The sequence below is a fragment of the Podarcis bocagei genome (genome assembly GCF_964188305.1).
Source record: "Podarcis bocagei genome assembly, chromosome: 3".
NCBI classification, from domain to species: Eukaryota; Metazoa; Chordata; class Lepidosauria; order Squamata; family Lacertidae; genus Podarcis; species Podarcis bocagei.
Window position 1 is genome coordinate 33,403,524 of NC_138127.1, and position 22,024 is coordinate 33,425,547.

Genomic DNA, 22,024 nt, shown 5'->3' on the forward strand with positions numbered 1-22,024 from the left:
CTGAAGGGCCACCGACTCCCCCATCCCTGCCTTGCCATAGTAACAATAATGGTTTGGATACCGCTGGTTTGTTTCTGCGTCTGCTTCTAGAACTCGCTTTCCTCACCCCACTGCTGTTCTCCTTCCTTGCCTTCCTTCAAGTGGCAATCCTGAACATGCTCAGTCCGGACCACACACAGTCAGGCAGCTGCGCCCGAGACCCTGCTTGGCGCCACTGAAATCGATGGGGCTTCATCTAGGCCGGCTAGGCTCAGGCGTGTAGGCCCTGATCCCTACCAACGTGCTTGGAAGAAGTAAGGAAGACCTTCAGCCGGGTCCGCAGCCCAATTAGCTCTTGCAGGCTAATTCTCTCTGCGCCCCTTTCCCAAAATTAAGATATGCAGTGATTTTAACCAAAACGCAAGCCATCACATAAGACGCCTTCCCTACCTTAGCCCACCCATATAAAGAGGACGGTTGAGGTGGGGGTGGGGAGAAAGAGAGAGAATGAGGGAGATAGAAGCGGGTGCGTGCTCAGGAAGAAGTTAAATTCCCCTTGCCTGAGGTGGGATTTATTTCCTAATCGCTGGATTTAGGCTTGCTGTCTAGTGACTGCAATGGGCTTGGAAGCTCCTTGGTGTCGCGCGGTGCCCAGCACGTTTAAGATCGATCTTAATAATTAAAAATAAATAAAAAAAATAATGTGGGGGGAGCCCACTTCGGGCAAGCACCGGAGCCAAAATCCAGGACCCTTAGCCATCCGTAGCTGGAGCTGAACACCTTTCACTAAGGTTTTTATTGAGATTTCCCCATACAATGCAAGAAGATCACAGCTACCTAAGATAGAAAACAAGAAAAAGAAGCAAAAGAGAAAGAGGCAACAGAGATAAAGGGAGCCCGAGCCCCAAGAACTTCTCTCGCTGCCTCCGAGTGTGGCAGACGCTGGGGCCATTATCCCAGCAGCGAATCTGGCTCGCTTTGCCCTTGACCACCTCAATTCCCTGGCGGCTTTCGCTCTCTCTCCTCTCCCCCCACCCATTTCCTTTCTCTTTCCAGACATTCGCCGGCTTACAAGCCAGGGGGAAGCTGGGACAGAGGATCAGCCCTTCTTTGCCTCCTCTGATTGCTCGCAGCCGACAAGCAACACCATATGCTTCTTCTGATCGCACAAGCCCGCGAGGGAGGCGCCGGTAATTGCGCAGAGCTGCTGCAAAGCACGCTCCGGAGGAAGCCCGCCGGGACCGAGGAAGCGGGCAAATCGTGGCTAATCATCTTTGGAGGAACCCCAAGGGCCCCCCACGGGCCCAATACTTCCACAAGTTCCGCGTGGACAGTCGAAAGGAGCCGCCTTTTCGAAAGGGGAAAATTAGGAAGGGAGGGTGAGGATAAAAGGTCTCCAAAAACTGTGCGCCGGAATGAAAAGGTGACTTCATCGCCTTTGCATCCTCTCCCCCTTTACCCCAAGAGTGATTAGCACCCTTCTCCTAAACACGGACAATTGGGAGCAGCGGCTCAGTGTACAACACACACAGAGGCTGGATTGCTTTCCCAAACACAGAGCACTATCCAGCCGAAATGGAGCGCGCTTTAATCCCATCGACCGCGGCAGAAAGGAGTGCGGCACGTGTTGTGTATGCTGGTGAAGTTACCGGGCTCTGGCTGGATCAGGCCCAACTTGAAATCAAGGGAACTTCTTTGCAAACAAACGAAAATATGTATGTGCAGAATGAGAATTTGGAGATGCTTTGGTATGTGTAGGACGGTAAAGGGAAAATAATAATCACCATCCCATCCCAAACTGCCTTGGTTTCATCTAATGCTTGTATAAATAACAGCAAGTTACATGTTGCAAAGTATGGGTGCGATCCAGCCAAAGTTAATTGCATTTAAATCCCTCTGGTTTCTTTTGCTGCTCTCTGAGCATGTGTTTAGCTCCCCCGCTTTCGAAATCTGCGGAAGCTAAAAAGAATGAAACTTGGATCCTGTTTTACGAAAACAGCCTAATGCACATATTAATAAATTCAACTGCACGTTGCAAAATATGCAGAACGCACAGCTGGGTCACAAGCCAGTTATTTTGAAGTGCCCTCAATTTCAAAGGAACGTTTTTTGAGCAAGTATGATTGTAGGCTTTCTGGGAAATAAATTCCACTTCAACTTATTTCAAAGTAAATTCGGTCGGGGCTGACTTTCTGTAAAAAACAAACACCTTGCGCTTGTGTTCTCCTCGATTTCATAACTGAAATATCCTGTGGATGCGATCGCCTCACTTCCCCAATAAAACTACAGATGCTCTTAAGGCTATAGCTATCCTAATGATTTGTTTTCGTTAACTCCGCCGGGAGAAGTTCCGTCCCCCCATTTCCCTATATCCCCTGGTTCCTGTTTATCTTTACAAAATATTGGTTTCATCCTTAGTGAAGTTTTCTAACCCCTTGCCTGATTTAAAAATAGCCACTGATCTTATAACGCCAAATATATATTTTAGATTAATCGGGATCACATTCATATCCCGATTCCATGTAGACGGGAAAGGGAGTCTCATTTGGTGACAGCAGAAAACACGAGGGGCCCTTAATCCAAAGAATAGTTTGGAGCGACGCAAGGAAGTCCCACGATTCTCTTCCGAGTTCAGTCCCAACATATTTGGGATCCGGGTTTCACAGGAGAAAAACCCTTGGCTTACTGCCGTTTTTAAAGTACACAGGATCCTAGAGTAACAGTCTGATCTTTAAAAAACAAAAAAGCAAGCCGAACATTCAGCTAGGCAATGGGAATTTCCTCTTAAAAGCCATTGCCAGAGGGGATCGAGGCCGATGTTCCTGGCTTTTCTTTGGATTCCCCCCCCCCCGTTTGAAGTTTGTCATACCTTATTATAAAGGAATCCTGTTCTCCCTCCCCCCCCCCTTTTTTTAATCACACTACTCCAGAAAAACACTCCAGCTATTTACCCCATCCTGATCACCCTGAACGGGCAGTTAACGCGGCCTTGCTTCTTACGAAGAACTTTTAACACCAGGAAAGACTGTTTTCGTTTTTCGCTGACTACACCGACGGCCTTGATTCATGCCATCTCAAAAACCTGGACCCTCGACATCAGTTCCAGATGTGCCACGTTCATGCATATTCAAAAGAGGCATTTAAATTCGTCGGCTCCTTCCTCCGCCCCCGCACCTTTCCCCACCGCGACGCGACGCATCTGTCCGCGGCTGCCTGCCTTTTTTTGCTCGGCACAGAAGCCCAGGGGCTGCGCGCTGTCGATCCATCCATGCAAATATTTAGCCTCGTATTAATTCATTTCCCCCACCTTCTCCTCCCTCCTGCCCAATTTATCTATAATAAATATGAGAGAATTGCCCTTTTGAGCAACGCACGTGGCTTCGCCGGGAGGGAGACGTGGGGCGGAGAGAGAAAATGCATTGTTTGTTTTACTGGAACAAGCAGCTGAGCTCTGAGCCTCGACGTGTTGACAAAGGTGCCGGCGGTTCCCAGCCAAACACATCCTATGTACCAAAGGGGAAAGTGTTTATGGGCAGGGAGGGAGAGAGGGGGAGCGAGAGAAGAGAAAGATTTATTTTTGAAAGAGAGTGGGGAACCACTCCAGAGAGCCGTCTGGTGCGAAAACTACACAGGCCTGAGGAACAGGGCCACGAGGCGACTCCCCCTCGACGGCTCCCCTAGTCCGCTCTTAAACTACTGGACCAGATGAGAGGAGGAAGAGGCCAGCTCTGAAGGCCTCCTGGGCTATCAAGGACCTCCCCCCCCCCGCTGATTAGGAAATAGGGGTGGGTAGCTGAATCCCGCGACAGTGGGCACCTACCTTCGGGGAAAACCACCCGCATCTTCAGGTAGCTGGTGGTGAGCCTGATGATGGAGGCTTTATCCAGCTGCGAGGTGATGGCGGAAGGCAAAGGCAGCAGTTTGGCCAGTTCGTAAAACTCGCTGTTTTCTTTCTCCCGCCTAGTCCGGGCCGCATTTTTGGACTTCTCTTTCATGGTGGTTTCTTCCCCTTTCTTTCTGACAGTGTAAGCTCCACAGATGCATCCAAAAAAATAAACAAAAGTGTGCGTGCGGGCGCCTCGGTCAGTTCCAGCAAAGCATCGTGAAATTGTTTGTTGCTTTGTTTTGAAATCACATAGTCATTTTAAAATGCGGGCGCGCAAATGCTTAAGCTTCAGGATGCGGGATGGTGATAGGTGCAAGACCATCAATTATTATTATTATTATTATTATTATTATTATTATTATTATTATTATTATTAAGGAGCTGATTATCAATGGGCTGTAAAAGTTGCGAATCCAGCTCTGGGAATCCAAAAGCGACTGGCAGAGAGGAGAGCGGCAAGATGGCTTCAGAGCTCAGCAATCCAGTCAGGGGGTCCTTGATGCTTTCTTCCTGTCGTGGCTGAAAATGTAATTCCGGGCAAAAGAGACATTGTAGCGTCTCTTCAAACGTTTGAGAATCTCCAGGCCTCTCTAGCTCTTCCTCTCCCTTTGCGGAAAAAAAAAGTGGCCGGGAACCTGCAGACTCAGGGACCGCTCCTTCAGGCTACTGTGAAGACAACAACGGCAGGGAGGTGAGACGGGGAGGTCGAAGGGTTTAATTCTCAAGGGAAAACATCGCACCTTGGAAGCATTCTGCGGTGTGTGAGTAAGTAAAGCCTTTCCCCGGAGGGAATGAGGCTGACATCCACCTGGGCATCCTTCCCTGGCAGTGAGTCCCACTGAACTCAGCGGAGGCTTGCTTTTGGAGTCAGGCACCTGTAGGATTGCAAGCTTGCGCAATCCTGCGCACACTTCCTTGGGTGTACGCCCCGTCGAGCCCAGCGGGACTAGCTTCCGAGGACTGCAACTGGGGCCAGTGAGTGTCGCTTTCAGCATTGGGAATGGGAGGAGGAGAAGGGATCAGATGGCCTCCCTCGGAAGCGGCACTGTTTCAAGTGGTGCCCCTTCCTCCGAATAATGGAAACCAGGGGGGACGCTTCGGCTCTGCGTAACTCCATTAAACAATACATCACACATGCAGAGTCTTTAACCAAGTAAAAACAAAAAGTAATCACCACCACCACCATTATTATTTAGGGCCCAGTTCCATGCAGATATTCTTATCACACTCTGCTGATATCAGTGTTTCTCAGATTCTGTTCATTTTAAAAGGATTCGCGCAGATTTCCCCAAATAATTTGCGCCCCTTGTTGCTGATATTATTAATTATTACCATGGTGGTATTCTCCCATTTCCTCCTAGCAACCAGTTCTTAGGAGAAAAATACAATCAATGATACAGCCAGAAAGAATTGTAGAGTTGGAAGGGACACCGACACCGAGGGTCATCTAGTCCAACCCCCTGCAATGCAAACGGTGCTTCAGAAACGAGTTAGGCCGGATTCCTTCGCTTAACGTAGTGTCCGGTCTTGTTTGAAACCCATTTGAACCAGTTCGGCTATTAAATCCGGCACTCTGGCTTAAACACTTTGAGGATGGCGGCATCCGTGGATAATGAAATCAGCTAGTCCCTCCTCTCCCTCCCTCCCTCTACTTGGATCTCAATATGGACGGGGGGGGGGATGGTTGGATCAAACAGAGACCTCTGTCGCTCTGCCCTTGGAGAACCCTCCGCAGCTGATCCCGTTCGGGTCCCTTGCAAACGCTCCTTCCAAAATCATTCTCATGCACTGCTACGCAGAGCTCCTTCGAAGGGAGTTCTCCCACCCGCTTCCCCCCAGAACAGACTTTCGCAGCAAGGGAGAGCATCAGCTAACCTTTATCTGAGCGCCACATTGGGGGGGGGGGAGTCCGGATGATGTTTGGCCAAGTCCGAAGGGATCGCACCTCCCCGCTCCCCAAAACAGCCTCGGGGGCCCTCGCCACCCCCTCCGCCCTCTCGCGTGCCCTTCGGCCACTTACCTTCTGTCCCCGCGCCCAAGGTGACAATCTCGGCGCTTGAATGAAACTCAGGAAGATCCTCCCAAGGTGGAGAAGAAGTTAGCTTCCCCTGCCGCGGGCGATGGAGTTTTCCTCTGTCCCATCTCGCTTCGGTTTCTCCCAGCTTCGCCCTGGGCTCTAATCTGGGATGAAGAGGGGCTATTAATGAAGATCCCTTAATTTCCGGCTGAGAAATGCCTAATAAACTTCTGGATAGCCAAAAGGGCTTTTTAGCACAACTTCATTTCTCAGTCCTGCTTTCTTCTAGCCCGGCCTTAATGCCACTCACAGAGCTAGCTCGCTTCCTATTGGAACGGGGCTCCGAAAGGCCGGCCTCTCACTGGCTGAGCGGCGCAGTGACGTCACCGCATGTCGGACACACCCCTTTTTACCCTTGCGCGCGCCGCGTCCGGTTTCTGACCTCCGCGCTCCGAAGGAGGGGACGCGCCAAGAAGCGGCTGGATCGCTCCGCTCCGGGATCCCAGGGAGATGAGAAGGAAAGCACCCCGACGGCAGCTCTTCGGCAGTCCTGGGGAAAGAGCACCCCGCTCCTATTTCTGCTCGCGCCAGGCTCATGTTAAACCACTTTGCTTCTTGCAACTGGAGAAAAAGGAAGGTTTTGGGAGTCATGGTCCCCGCTGGACCAGCGCTCTTGTGCCTGTGAACTTGGAGGCATCGAACGCAAATAACGCCCGTGGGAAACTCAAGGAAGAGTGAAAACGTTCAATGGCCTCAGAGTCAGACCCTAAACTTATTGGCCGGCGTTTAAAAATAAACCGTATCCACTTCTGTTGTCAACGGGTTTCCTTCCGAGTGATCAGCTTGAGGATTGCTGACCCAAATTCGAGCACATTATTTGGAAATATATTTTCACGAATTTCTATAGGACCAATTTATTGTCAGAGTTTAGGACAGAGGTTTACTAGCCTCCTCTAGAAATAGATAACAGAGCAGAGTAGTAATTGTTTAGGATCTGCACAACCCACGCCTCCTTAATGCGCTCTCGTGTCGGTTTGAAGGACAGTCACACGTTGGGACGCGGCGCGCCACTCTTGACGATTCAATAAAAGAGGAATCAGCTTTAAATTATCTGTTGGCAGAAAGTGGGGCGAACTGCACCAAGAAGAAGAAGAAGAAGAGGAAGAAAGTCTTGAGAGCTGATGATAATAGAGGCGGATTCAGACCTGGAAGTGAAGAAAATACGCACACATACAACTGGAGGGCTGGCCAAATCCTAGGAGAGAGAATTAACCCCGCAATCCTCAACACATCGTTCCCTCACTTCGTGTGTTTTTGGACGGCAGCCTGAAAGTGTTTCAGTTTCAGAAGCAAAAGAACGTGATTGTCAAGAGCTCCCTTAGCCAAGGTCTGCCACGCAAGTTTTCGCCTGGTGGTGGAGGGATTACAACTTCTCTCGTTTTAAGTAAATAAGCACCGAAAATGAGCAAATAAAATGTGTAAATGTGCAGAGAGGTAATGTACAGGTGTGTGTGTGTATCTCTATCTATACACACACACACCTGCCTGGTTACACGGGATGCGTCTGTTGCCTTACATTACAATAAGGCAAGGCCAATAGAACACAGTGGGACTTACCTCCGAGTAAACACGCATAGGCTTATTCTGCTGCCAACCTATTGTATACACTTGTCTGGGCTGTGCGTGTCAATGGGACACGTCAAAGGTTGCGCTATTCATTAGTTGTTATCCAGCAGTGCTTTAAAAGCCCAGCTAAAATTCCCTTAGTTTCCGTTAGATGTTTGGATTAAAAACATCATCTCTACGGGTTTTTAAGGGGCTAGCTAAATAGAGCCATGGCTCTGCTTGCCTTTGGAAGACGACTCAGAGAGGCTGTTTCTTTTGAGGATCACCAAGGCGCAGAACGGTTTGGGAAAGCGAGGCCTCAGACGCTGGATCCCGAACACGCGCAACCCGTTTCCAATATGGATAGGATCAAACTGCACAAGTAATTTCTCAGGGATAAATGCAGGGAAGGGGGTGAGGTGGACGAAGCCTGTCTAAACCCACAGGATATACTTAAAGCATATCTTTTATATCTGGTCTTTTGGGTTCATCTATTCATCCCTATGGGAAGAGCAGGCAGGCGGCACAGTAGTGTGGATTGTGTTTGCTCTCTCTACTCATCTGAAATGAAACGTGCCTCTAAAGCCAATTATGTGCATGCTCAGGGGGGCAACTGACTAAGCAGCCACTGACTACTAAAATTTCACGGCCCGGCCAGACGATGTTTTGCTAAGGCGACTAGTGGCAAAAGAATTTCCTTCTTTTGCACAACTATTAAAAGCACCAGAGTCCTGTTCCTCTCTCTATATATACAGAGAGAGCGAGAGCGCATACTTGGGGACATGATCCTTGATTTAATGCCGTTAAGTGTTTAATCTACCCTGATCTGCTGTTTTGTTTGTCTGACAACGGCTAAATGTTATGCAGGTGGAGTTTTCGGATGGGGGAAAAAAGTCCTTCTACAGAGGCGTTCCCCGTGGCTTAGAGATTTGTACGTCATAAAAGAAGGAAAATGTGGATTTATCCGGAAGATTTTTATTTGGAAAAACTGTCTTTGGATTCCCCCTTTTCTAAATGGCCCTTGCCTTGAAACTTTGGACACAGGCAAGACCTAAACATAATCAATATAATTATTCAAAAAATGCCCCCAAGCTATCGCTTAATATGAACCCAGATCTTGGAGCCTTTAAGCTTCCAAAGATAGCGGAGACCAGCTTTCCCTTTCTTCCAGCCCTAAATTGATGCAGGAAGAGATCACAGCTTCCAAGTTAAATGCGCTCTGGGGCAACGTGCCTTCCAAGGGAGCAGGCGCCTAAACTCGAAATACATTTAGTGGGAAAGCCTAATTTGCCAATAGACTCCAATCCTAATGCAGTCCTATGAGGGAGTTAAGTCTGTGGGACTTGCGTGAGTCAAAGTGTTTGGGATTGGCTTGCACCTTGGCAGTTTACAGCCGAGCCTAATGGTGGTAAATTTATTCTATCCTCAAGAGTGTGGTAATCTTTAGTTAGTTTGTTTGTTTTGCCCGATGCAAAAGTGATATCAATAAGAAACCAATGGTCTTCTTTAAAAGCCAAAACAAAACAGAATTCAACGCGTACAGCTTTAAGTTGGGTGGGTGGGAAAGGAGTGGACGGTCCAGGAGAGATAAATAAGAGAGGCAATGCCATTCCTTCTCTGTGGGCCGATCTACACGCTCTGCCCAGCACTGTACTGAGCTAAGCCGCTCTTAATAAGGGGGGGGGGGGGGAATCGGTTTCAATTCCAGACGTGGAGTTTAGCCAGGGTGGGGATAGGGCAGAGAAGACGCAGCTCCCAAACGAAGCTATAATCGCTCCAGTAACAGACTGGTGGAGGAGATGATTTCGTTAGAGATAGGAAAGGAAGTGCCATTAATTCCTTGTCCCCCGACGAGTCCTTCGCGGACCTGCGATTAAGGCCACCGATCGGGGGCGGGAGAGAGACGTTTCCATTGCGTCTTTTCCTCCCTTCCACTCTCCCGTCGCTCGCAGCAAACCCTCTGATCGACAGAGGGGCGAAAACCACGTCAGGGTCGCGCCATCCCACCCCCTCGTACGTTGTCACTTGCGAGGCCGTCTAGGAGATTGAAACGCGCGAGCCTGAGCTCAGAAGGATCCTTCAGTCGCTGTGAGGGACAGGGCGGCCTGCAGGAGGCTTCCCCGGAAAAGAGACCCCACTGAGGTCAGGGGGGCTCAGTCCCAACCGAGTGTGCCAACGCGCCCTGGGCCTTTCAGGCCGACCTGCTGCTCCCCGTCACAACTTTCGACGGCCGTTTGACCGCCTTGATTCGCGGTTGAAGCCCGCAAGTCTGTCCGCCGCGAAACGACAAGGCGTCGGGTATCTGTGGGGATTTGGCTACTTGGAGAGGGGAAAGGACGGGAAACGGTGCCAGTGGATTGGGGCTTCACTAAGGCCCTGGGGGAAGGTTCTAATATTGTGCTTTAAATTGTTGTAGCCTGGGACTTTAGGGTGAGGACGGGGTAATAAAATAAGAACAAACACCACGGCTACCAGCAGCAGCAAGCAGCAGCAGCAACAACACTAACAACACTAACAATAATAGAATTAATCAATTCATTGGTACTTTGGGCTTGCGGGTTTAAACAGAATAATAGAATTGTAGAGATGTAAGGAACCGTCAGGGTCGTCTAGCCTAACCCCCTGCAATGCAAGAATCTCGACTAGATCATACATGACAGGTGGCCATCCAACCTCTGCTTAAAAGCCTCCAAGAAAGGAGAGTCTACAACCTTCCAAGGGAGTCCACACCACCGTAGAACAGCTCTTCCTGTCAGAAAGTTCTTCCTGATGTTTAGTCAGAATCTCCTTTCTTGTCACTTGAACCCACTGGCTCGGGTCCTAGCCTCAGGAGCAGGAGAAAACAAACTTGCTCCATCTTCCACGTGACAGCCCTTAAGATATTTGAAGAAGGCTCTCATACAAAACAAGAAGAAAGAAATATGCTTACGTTGCTAGCTTCAGCATTGCCAACTCTTTTAAGCGCCTTAAACTTTGGCTGCAAATTGTCCTTGAATAATGGCTGGCTTTCCAGCGTGGCTGCAAAATGCTGGGCCTACGGCACTGGGCACTGACACCCAGTGCCTCCTCTCTCTCTCTCTCTCTCTCTCTCTCTCTCTCTCTCTCTCTCTCTCTCTCTCTCTCTCTCTCTCTCTCTCTCTCTCTCACACACACACACACACACACACACAGCTTTCTAGAGATGCACAAAGGACGCACGCAGGGCTCTCCTTTTTAGCTGACAGCCCTGGGACAGCGCGCAAGATCAGTTGCATCGCTTCAGTTTTTGAAACAGATGAGCAGCCGAAGGGCTCCTCTTAACAAGCAACGCTGACAGTCAGTCCGATCCACAACTCACGGAGCGACCCAGGAGCTTCAGATGATGGAGCTGCGTTCATTTGGATCTGTGTTTCAGGGGACTTCCCAAGCCTCGAACAGCTGCCTGATTTCTGGGGCCTTGGGGAAAAAGGAGTGATGCCCAGCCAGGAAACGGATCAAACCCCAACACCCCTCCTTTGAGGAATTAAACATTGCTGCACTGGTGTCAGTCTGATTAAATGAAGTGGGATATATTTCCCATATATTGCCGCGGTGCAGTTATGGAGCTTTAGGCTCTGGGCTTAATGGTTTTACACCCACTTCTTCAGAAAAAAGAGATGACGGCTAGCCATGCTGCCTTAGGGTGGAGGTGGGGGGCTCTCCTATTCATTCTGCTGAGAGGAGCCCTTGACATCATTGACCCAATGCAGAGAAATGTGCAATTTAGGCTGCCTGGAAAGAAGGGAATCCCATGGAGGGCAGTGGGGGGTTTAGCACCAAGGAAAAGTGCCTGCCCTGGTCCTCTAACTCTCACCACAGTCAATCCTGTTTTGAAGACTGCCCACATTACTTTGGGTTGTGAGTTGTTGCCAATGGGTGGAGGTTCCAAAAAGTTCATTGATGCCTTTTAGGAGGTGTCAGAAAACCAAGTTTCCAACCCGTTCTTCTAAGTAAAAGACAGCAGAATTACTGACAGATTTTCTTGAAAAGCTGCCATTTTCGGTTCTAGCAGTGCTTCTCCTTAGGTGGTAGTTTTGATTCGTTTTTATCTCACACACAAGCTAAACTGGAATACTGGAATCACAGCCAAAATGAATCCTATTCCCATCCTAAAACAAAGGGGCACTCCACCCTTACATTCTTAGATGCCACCCATTTATGTTTAAACGTATAGCCCAGTTATATGCTTTTGAACAGAACACAATGCAGGTCATAGTCATACAAAAATTGTAACAAAATCACAGGAAAAGAGATAACAACATAAAATAATGCACAATCTTCCCATTCACTGGTTGCAGGGAAGAAAAAAAAGGAAAGGTGGGGAATCCAAAAGATGCCTGTGTGGCAACACTTTGCCGACAAATATAGCTGGACCAAAATACTGTTTTGTGGAACTGTGGGCAAAAACTGTCCAACTTTAGGCTGCAGTCATAGAAATGGGAATAAATTTCATTAAACCTGATGGGGCTTTCATCTGAATAATAATAATAATAATAATAATAATAATAATAATAATAATTTATTTATACCTCACCCATCTGGCTGGGTTTCCCCAGCCACTCTGGGCGGCTTCCAACAAAACACTAAAATACAATAACCTATTAAACATTAAAAGCTTCCCTAAACAGGGCTGCCTTCAGATGTCTTCTAAAAGTTTGGTAGTTATTTTTCTCTTTGACATCTGGTGGGAGGGCATTCCACAGGGTGGGTGCCACTACCGAGAAGGCCCTCTGCCTGGTTCCCTGTAACTTGGTTTCTCTTAGTGAGGGAACCGCCAGAAGGCCCTCGGCGCTGGACCTCAGTGTCCGGGCAGAACGATGGAGGTGGAGACGATCCTTCAGGTATACTGGACTGAGGCCGTTTAGGGCTTTAAAGGTCAGCACCAACACTTTGAATTGTGCTCAGAAACGTACTGGGAGTAGACATGTCCACTGTTAACTTGCCATCCTATGCACACTTTCCCACCTGCAGTAGGACTTGCTGTTGTGTAAATAGGCTCAGGGTGCACAGTACCCAATTCTGAAATATGTTCCCATTCTAAAGACCCACAGTACATACACTACATTTGCTGTTGCCTAAAATGTTACTGGCAGGCCACAAGGTAAGCAGCAGCACAAGCACAAGTTGCAACACACACAAGCTATCTGCTGGCCACCATCCTTCTTTGCATGTGACTTGTAGGTGGGCGTGACCTTTCCAGACCTGGCTAAAGGTCCAGTCACACTGCCACCTTTCTCTCTTCCATCTTCCCTTTCAACCTGCAAACTTCCTGGACTGCTAGCCTACAGTCACTAGGTCAACTCCCATATGGGGTAAACCTATTTGTACATGTTTGTAACTGTAAGCCTAAAGCCTGCCTTCAGGAATCACACTGTGCTCTGCCTGATTGTAGGTAAAACTACTTTTGTTACTTATGAATAAGACTGTGGTGTCTTTATTCTTTTAGGAGGGATTCAAAAGGGGATCTTACCAGGAACACACAATTCAGTCTGAGCTAGATTGAATTGTATAATAGTAAAAGGCTCAGACGAGTCAGCAACTTGTTTTCTGCTGTGTAAGAAGACGAATGCACTCTGCTAAGTAAAGGAATTTGCTAGCGCAAGTTAGGAAGGATATTAATAAACAATATATCCTCTCCTGCTACCCTCAACATTCCCACATACTTTGGGTTTGGCTTGAAGTTTTTTTCTAGTTATAGCAGGAACACTTGGGATCTCATTTGATTTCTGAAGGAACAGGAACCTTGATTCAGAAGAAAAGGGTGGGTCACTCATTTCACTAGTCTCAGGTAGAATTGTATTTTTGGAGAGAGTGCTTCTGGACTCTTGCAATGGGATGCATAGGATACAATCTCTCCAAGACTAGGTCTATCTGTTTCAAAATATCAATGGGATTGCATACAACTATTCAAGTCTGTGATCAAACACCATTTGCATTAATAATACATAAGGTTGCCATATCTCTTCTGAATTGTGTGCCTTTCCTAATGTCCCAAGGAGTAGTCTGAAAGCCCATGATGTAATTCTATTATTTAAGATAAAGAAGTCTGCCTCGGTGGGAAGCCATGAGTAAAGCATTTGTAGGCTGCTCTTGAGCAGCTGTGTGGTATATAGTGGAAAAAACCCTAGACTTAGACTAGAAATACCTAGGTTCAAATTGCTACTCATTGGTAAAGTTCCTTGCTGTCCTTGGGTCAATCACAGCTGTCAGAAGAAGAAGAAGAAGAAGAAGAAGAAGAAGAAGAAGAAGAAGAAGAAGAAGAAGAAGAAGAAGAAGAGTTTGGATTTGATATCCCGCCTTTCACTCCCTTTAAGGAGTCTCAAAGCGGCTAACATTCTCCTTTCCCTTCCTCCCCCACAACAAACACTCTGTGAGGTGAGTGGGGCTGAGAGACTTCAAAGAAGTGTGACTGGCCCAAGGTCACCCAGCAGCTGCATGTGGAGGAGCGGGGAAGCGAACCCGGTCCCCCAGATTATGAGACTACCACTCTTAACCACGACACCACACTGGCTCTCGAGGATGAAGATAGCCCTTGAACCCAAAGGTCAATGTGTGAGGATTGGGCCAACCACAGGCATACCAGGAGAAAAAAATAGGATACAGCAAGTAATTACTGCTACTAAAAATAATAAAATAACACCATTGCTCCCTGTGACAGTTGTCCCCAGGTCATGCAAATACAAAAACAATAATATATGTATTTTTTAAAATAACTGTTCGGAAGAGAAGTAACATATATACAAAGAAGAGAGAACTGGGTTCTAACTGTACTCACTGTGTTACTTTGTTTATAATATTATATTTTAGCCTCAGTTCCTTAGCCCTAAAATGGGAAGAGTAGTCTGTTCTCTTGAGGAAATGAATGCTACACCCGATACAACATATTGCTTGCGCTCTGTGCTATTTGAAGTTTTATTTATTTATTCCAAACTTCTAAGGAACATCTACAATTTGCATTCTTGTAACCCGGAGCTGAGAGCCCATTTTGAATGTAGATTTTAGATTTCTATACTCAATCCAGATGTACAACGGGCTTTGCCCTCTGATAGCGTTTTTCTTCTACTCAGCACCTTTTGCTGTTCCTGGTAGAAATGATAATGAGAAAGTTTTCCAGCAGGAGGAGCTGGTTTAGAAGCAAATGGATTCCATGGCAACTCCTGACTCTGCATGACACCGAGTAACAAGCCTCAGTGTTGGAAATTGCCTGCATTATCTTCCTTCCCAAGATCAGGTCTTTACGTAGGGGTTTCCTTGTTTTAAATCAAAGATGTTAAGAGTTTTGCATTCTGTGCACGGAGAAGCACAAAAGGGAGTGTCTGTCCACGTCAAAATATACACATAGGCTACTATCCATTGAGCTTCAGGGGTCCCTCCCCCAATGCAGCTCTCAGATAATGATGATGATAATGATAATAATAGCTGAGAAATGCACTGAATTTGGTCCCTTATGAAAGAAGGAACTTCTGTAGCAGCAGAAAAAACACAAGCGTTGATGAGGATCAGCAAAATATGAAAGTTGAATCATTTGGATTGGGTAAGCGGTCAGCAGCTGCAGTAAAACTTGATCTGGAGCAGCCCAGTAGGCTTGCTGTACTCTGAAAACAAGAAGATGCTCCAGTGAAAAACAATTAGTGCTTCCCCAAGTGGAACTTCAGAGGAGAGAAGATGGGCAAGACATTGCATCTTTGTAATCATCTGTGCAGGCTAGGCAGGTATTTACAGGGGTGCTACAGGCACCACACAGGTAAGTGGCATAGGGCTGTCATACGTCTGGGTTTTCCTGGACATTACTGGGTTTTCAAAGGTGGAGTTGATGTCGGGGGGGGGGGGATTTATGAAAAGGTGGCTTTGTCCTGGATCTTAGGCAAGTCAATCGAAAAATCACATTATATATATGCTCAATTTTTGGGGTTGAAATATGGCAACCCTAAAGCAGCAGGACTTTCAAAGTAAGAGTATAGCAAGAGTTTAATCCTTCAACGGGTTGTGTCTCCCAATCTTGCTAAGCATTCTTTTTTACATATTGCCAGTCGGATCTGGAGGGTTTCAGCCAACCTCAAGGTGGGTGTGGCTCGAATTGCAGTTCAATAACAACTAATGTTTATTATGCATCAAACAGCTACTACTAAACTAATGAAATGACATTGTTGTGAACTTTTGGTGGTAGAAAAAAAGCCAAACAGGGCCACTGAGAAGCAATGGGTACGAAGGAGGTTTGCAGAAGTACAAAAAGTCCATGAAGATTGGGCATGCGTAATGGCAGTGGAATGTTGAGCATCAGCTGGAAAAGGAAAAATGAGAATTGGGAGCAGGGATGGAATCCCCTGCTTGAACTGCACAATTTATGGGCAAAGAGGAAGGTGCCTGCTACAAGGTGAGAATACACAGCAACATTTTGTTAACTACAGTGGTACCTCTGGTTGCAAACAGGATCCATTCCGGAGCCCCGTTCGCAACCTGAGCAGAACACAACACGTGTCTACGCATCCGCGGGTCGCGATTCGCCGCTTCTGCACATGTGCGTGACGCCATTTTGAGCATCTGCACATGCTCGAGTGGCGAAACCTGAAAGTGACCCTTTCCATTACTTCCGGGTCGCTGCAGGATGCAACCTGAAAACATTTAACCCAAAGCGACTTTAACCTGAGATATGACTTCCATGGATGAGTACCAGCATGGTCAGTTGCTGTTTCTGACATATAGCTAGCACAAGGAATTCATATTTTGTGATCGATAACTGTTCTGATTCATGTATTTCATTCATTTTAAATATATTGTTCTGAATCATTTATTTTACTTATATCTTTATTGGATTTTTTCTGTGTTTAGGAATTGTTGTTTGTATCTGTTCATGCTTTATTGTTCTTGTCAGCTGCTTTGACCTCAACGTGGTTCTTGGGAAATTAGCATACAAATATGAAATTGCCAGAATGGCACCCCCCATGCAGAAGAGAGGTACATCTTCAAGGGGGTGTGCATGCTCAAGCTTTGCAGAAGGACAGTTGTTTGAAAGAACAGCTGCCTCCCAAAACAGGCCAATGAGCAATGAATTCTGACTATTGGGAAAATTCAGAAAAAACCAGGAGAGGGAGAATGGAATGGAATCTATTGGAAGAGGGCTGGCTGACACTCTGAACAGAACTCTCAGCAACATTTTCATTGCTGTTTCCATTTGTTACTCCTCCTTCTCCTGCTAATACTAGTGATAAAGAGCTTGATCTGCTTTGTGTTTTCTGTGTCTGCAAGCAAACTGACAAAATTTCATTTTTTTCTTCAAATCTTTGTATTCTGTGCTTTAATTTGATTTGGTACTTAGGAAGCAGCCTTATAACAGGACGGAAGCCTTCTCCATCTTCCCTGGCATTGACTGCCCTGAGAATATACCTTCCACGTGATCTTTTCACAGCCTAGGTCAAGGGCTGGTAACAAAACCAGTATCTTTGTTACTTAACAGAGCCATGATCCTAGTAAGCTCCATGACATAGGACCCAGAGCTCTCTGACTTGACTAGATGTACAGATTACTGTTGTTCAGCATGTAAGCAGTGTCATATGTTATAACATGGTTCCCATTATACAACTATGATTGTGTAATGGGAATTCATAAACAGTATATGCAGAATTCATCATGCGAAAGGCTGGGCTGGATGAATCCCTAGCCGGAATTAAGATTGCCGGAAGAAATATCAACAACTTCAGATATGCAGATGACACAACGTTGATGGCAGAAAGTGAGGAGGAATTAAAGAACCTTTTAATGAGGGTGAAAGAGGAGAGCGCAAAATATGGTTTGAAGCTCAACATCAAAAATACGAAGATCATGGCCACTGGTCCCATCACCTCCTGGCAAATAGAAGGGGAAGAAATGGAGGCAGTGAGAGATTTTACTTTCTTGGGCTCCATGATCACTGCAGATGGTGACAGCAGCCACGAAATTAAAAGACGCCTGCTTCTTTTGACAGCCAGTATGGTGTAGTGGTTAAGAGCGGTAGTCTCGTAATCTGGGGAACCGGGTTCGAGTCTCCGCTCCTCCACATGCAACTGCTGGGTGACCTTGGGCCAGTCACACCTCTTTGAAGTCTCTCAGCCCCACTCACCTCACAGAGTGTTTGTTGTGGGGGAGGAAGGCAAAGGAGAATGTTAGCCGCTTTGAGACTCCTTAAAGGGAGTGAAAGGTGGGATATCAAGTCCAAACTCTTCTTCTTCTTCTTCTTGGGAGAAAAGCAATGACAAACCTAGACAGCATCTTAAAAAGCGGAGACATCACCTTGCCAACAAAGGTCCGTATAGTAAAAGCTATGGTTTTCCCAGTAGTGATGTACGGAAGTGAGAGCTGGACCATAAAGAAGGCTGATCGCCGAAGAATTGATGCTTTTGAATTATGATGCTGGAGGAGACTGTTGAGAGTCCCATGAACTGCAAGAAGATCAAACCTCTCCATTCTGAAGGAAATCAGCCCTGAGTGCTCACTGGAAGGACAGATCGTGAAGCTGAGGCTCCAATACTTTGGCCACCTCATGAGAAGAGAAGACTCCCTGGAAAAGACCCTGATGATGGGAAAGATTGAGGGGACAAAGAGAAAGGTATGGCAGAGGACAAGATGGTTGGACAGTGTTCTCGAAGCTACAAACATGAGCCTGACCAAACTGCGGGAGGCAGTGGAAGACAGGAGTGCCTGGCGGTCCATGGGGTCATGAAGAGTCGGACACAACTAAACGACTAAACAACAACAACAACAATGGTGCATAGCCATTTCTGGTTGGTCTCATATCATATCTCACAATAGTTATCACTGTTGCATTGGAACAAAGTTGTCACTTGTGGTTTGTGTTTATATTATATGGCTCCGTTAATAACAGCAAACACTTCTTTGTGGCAAATGCCAGTCAGCATTTCCAGTAACTTGCACTGAGAACAAACAAAACCCTACTACTTCTAAATTCCTGACGGGGGCACAAAACTACCTTCTCCAATGACTCAAAGGGCAACATGATTCTTGTTTGGGGAGGCTGCCACCCAGCCCATTTCAGAGGTTCATCTTCATCTTCTTTTTCCTGAAACACAAAGTGAAACTAAAAAAGACAAATGAGCTGAATCTGAATGGTAAAAATACAAGAGAAATAGTGGAAATAATTTGAAAACCCAAGCAGCTTCAGTGCACAGCATTAACACACACACACACACATTCCCTTGACTGCCCAATTCCTACACAGGAATTTAAGTGAAACTTAACTTTCACATTCTCAAAAAAATCCAGATAAATGATAGTCAGAAACTGACACTGGGAGCGATATAACACAGAGTAATTAATCCCTAATGATGACAAATAAACAAAGTTGGGTGAACCCCCCCCCCCAGCAACCTTCCACCAAGTGTAATTGGCAACAGAAGTTTGTTCTAAACGGAAGAGTTGTAACACTTAGCAACAGGGAGGAAAGATACCACTGGAAGCACAGTGTGAAAGCATCTCTCAGTCTGCGCCAATTAATGGGCTGCACTACTGCTTCAAGGTGTGAATGCTCATGGTCCGAAGAATCTAGTTTGCAACAATGGCTTCTAATATGTTAATAAGCAGCAAAGGAAAAGCAGTGCTTCACATTTGAAGGGACATGTAATGACAGCAATATATTAAGTTTATATATAAATGTAGGGATGCACACAGGGATATGTCACAGTCTGAGCACTCAGATCGTCCAGAGGGGGCTGCTAGTTGTCCCACATGTAACAGAAGCCTGACTGGCCTCCACTGGAAGCCAGGCATTTAATATCGCTGGTCTGATGCTCTCTTCCAGCAGATATTTGGCAGGCAGCCTCGCTTTTGACTTTCAGGCATCTCTTGAAGACTATTTTTGCCTACAGGCCCATGCAGTTTAATTTTTTCTTAAGTAGCCATACATTTGAATAATTGCTCTGTACTGCTTTTAATACTTTTAAAAAGCGTATATTGCAGTGTACCACCCAGATATTTTGTTGGAGAGTGGAATTCTTTTTCTTATTTGCAAGTAAGTTAACTATTGGTGATGATTTTGACTTTCAAACATCACTTTCCACATTCTTTTCTGAAGTCGAGCTAAACATGTCAACAGCTATTTGGAAAACGGCAATGCAGCCACTTTTAACTTCGATCTCCTCTGACTCCTACACAATTCATTTTGAAATGAACTTGCATTTGTGCACTGGGATTACACAAATGGCTTTTAGATAAAGATTGAAGGCAACTGGCCCTGAATCAGGAACCCAGATCTGAACATGGAGATGACAAAAGCAGTGCAGTAGCCATTGACTGATCTGCCCTCCAAAAGTAAGGGTAGGATTCATCAAGTCCTTGAAAAACACATAATTTGACTTGTGCCATGATTAGAATGACCGCTTGAACCAACTATGTATCCAGGATCTGTTCAAAAACTTTCTTGAAGCAGTAAAATAAATTGCCAAGATTTTCTCACCACATCAGTTGTTCACCCAAATTCACGTTCTTTTGAATTTTTATGCAAGACGAATGCCAAACAAGAATTGGAATGACTTTAAAATAAACAAAATGCAAGTTCTGAGGCAGAAATTTTAGTTCCTTCAGCATCTTCCAAAGCAGGGACCAGGAAGCCCTTTTCATCCCTTGGGATGCATTCCTTTCTAGAAGACGCATGGCACTAGCAGGGCAGGGCCAGAGGGAAAAAGTGAGCAGAGCAACAAAAGTGAATTGTTACTTTTACACAGGTAGGCTAGTGTCTACACCCCCACTAGCCTCCAGCCACCCATCAAAGCAAGAAGCTCCATAAGGAGTCAATCACTCATTACAACCAAGTAAAAACACCCAAGAAAGATGCAAAGTAGGGGTGGGTGGTAAGGGATATGGCCTAGGGAAGAAATTCAAGGGCCAGACAGAGAAGATCATAGGGATGTATTTGCCCCATGGGCCTGAGGTTCCCCAGCCCTGTTCCAAAGTTACAGTGGTACCCCGCAAGACGAATGCCTCGCAAGACGGAAAACCCGCAAGACGAAAGGGTTTTCTGTTTTGGAGGCGCTTCGCAAGACGAATTTCCCTATGGGCTTGCTTCGCAAGACGAAAGCCCATAGGGAAATCTCCGGGGACCTGTTTTAAATTGCTGGCGGTCGGGAGCAAAGACTTTCGCCCACAGCCGGCCTTCAGAAGAGGTCCTGGACCTCTTCTGAAGGCCGGCGGGGGGCAAAAGTCTTTGCTCCCCCCCGCCTGCCTTCCCGGGACAGCGGAGACTTCTCCGCTGCCCTGGGCGATCTTAAAATGCTGGCGGGCGGGAGCGAAGCGTTCGCTGCCGACCCCCAGCATTTTAAAATCTCCCCAGGACAGCAGAGAAGCCAAGTTAAAATGAGAAACCTAGAGCTTCATTAGGAGATACAATTCAGGACTCTTACTAATATATTTAATTGTTATGCAATGTAATAACTGTGGATAATCTTTCTTGTAAAGGGATTATTTTCTGTCTATAGTAAGAAATTCTCCATAAAGTAACTGACATAGAGATCCAAGTGGGAGATTTGCAAGAGATCTTTCTCAAAAGAATTCCTAGAAGGGAAATTATACTCGCTCACTTAAAGGCCCAGTTGTTTAACCTCATCCTGCTGCCAGTCTTCCTTATGGATTTGCAAAATAAAAAAACTACAGATTTTCTTCAGTGCAGGCTGGTTGTGTCTCAGATCCAACAATGCATGCTAAAATACACAAGGCAAAGTTATGTTTCAGATTGTGGGGCTGATGCTTCTGAATTGATTTTTATTTTTAAAAAATTGTTATTCTATTTTCTATCATTTTCTATCATAAATTATTTTCTATCATTTCTCATGACTCTGCACCGTGGCACGAGAGGTGCTGATAAATTCTTTTTCCATTCTTTAAATGTTACTTGGAATTCATACTTCAAATCCCAACACTGCACTTTAAAAATGCTTCCTCATAATCACAATTTAACATGAACTACTGACATTTTTAGAGGAGTTGCTGTTGCAATTTAAGAACCAAAAGTGGTCATCACTAAATGCTGGCAACAAACAATACATTTTCCAAGGGAGACTGCTGGAGAAGACAAGCCTTTGGTCTTCTACGCAGTGTTTCCCAACCTTTGGTCTCCAGCTGTTTTTGGACTACAGTTCCCATCATCCTTGACCACTGGTCTTGCTAGCTAGGGATGATGGGAGCTGTAGTCCAAAAACAGCTGGCGACCAAAGGTTGGGAAACACTATTCTACAGAATAGTCTTCCTTAATTAAATCTATGCGAGTATGCTCCAATAGAAACCATGTTTTTAGAATTTAAGTATGTGGCTCAGAATGGAAAGGGTCATGCTTCTTACTGCGCAAATGTGCTCTCATATCATATGCAATCTTACAAACAGTTCAGTGAACTTTGGCCCTCAATTTCTATGGTTTCTGTCCAGAGTATGATTGTAATGGACCATGTATTACTCTACTTCAGAAGAACTGAGACATCCAAATAAACCCAAACACTCTCCGCCACTTTTTTTTTTAAAAAAACAAAGACTTAACATCT

At 46.1% G+C, this 22,024-nt stretch overlaps 1 protein-coding gene across 1 annotated transcript in view; it reads right to left on the reverse strand.

Moving 5' to 3' along the window:
- The window catches only part of SIM1 (SIM bHLH transcription factor 1), a 62,100-nt gene extending 55,941 nt beyond the window's left edge, over positions 1-6,159 (reverse strand). The window contains exons 1-2 of the mRNA XM_081186996.1: positions 5,886-6,159; positions 3,800-4,531 (exon numbers count right to left, since the gene is read on the reverse strand). Of these exons, the coding sequence (XP_081043122.1) occupies positions 3,800-3,974 (175 nt within the window). The 5' untranslated portion in view covers positions 3,975-4,531; positions 5,886-6,159. The remainder of the gene's footprint in view (positions 1-3,799; positions 4,532-5,885) is intronic.
- Between the last annotated feature and the right edge of the window lie 15,865 nt (positions 6,160-22,024).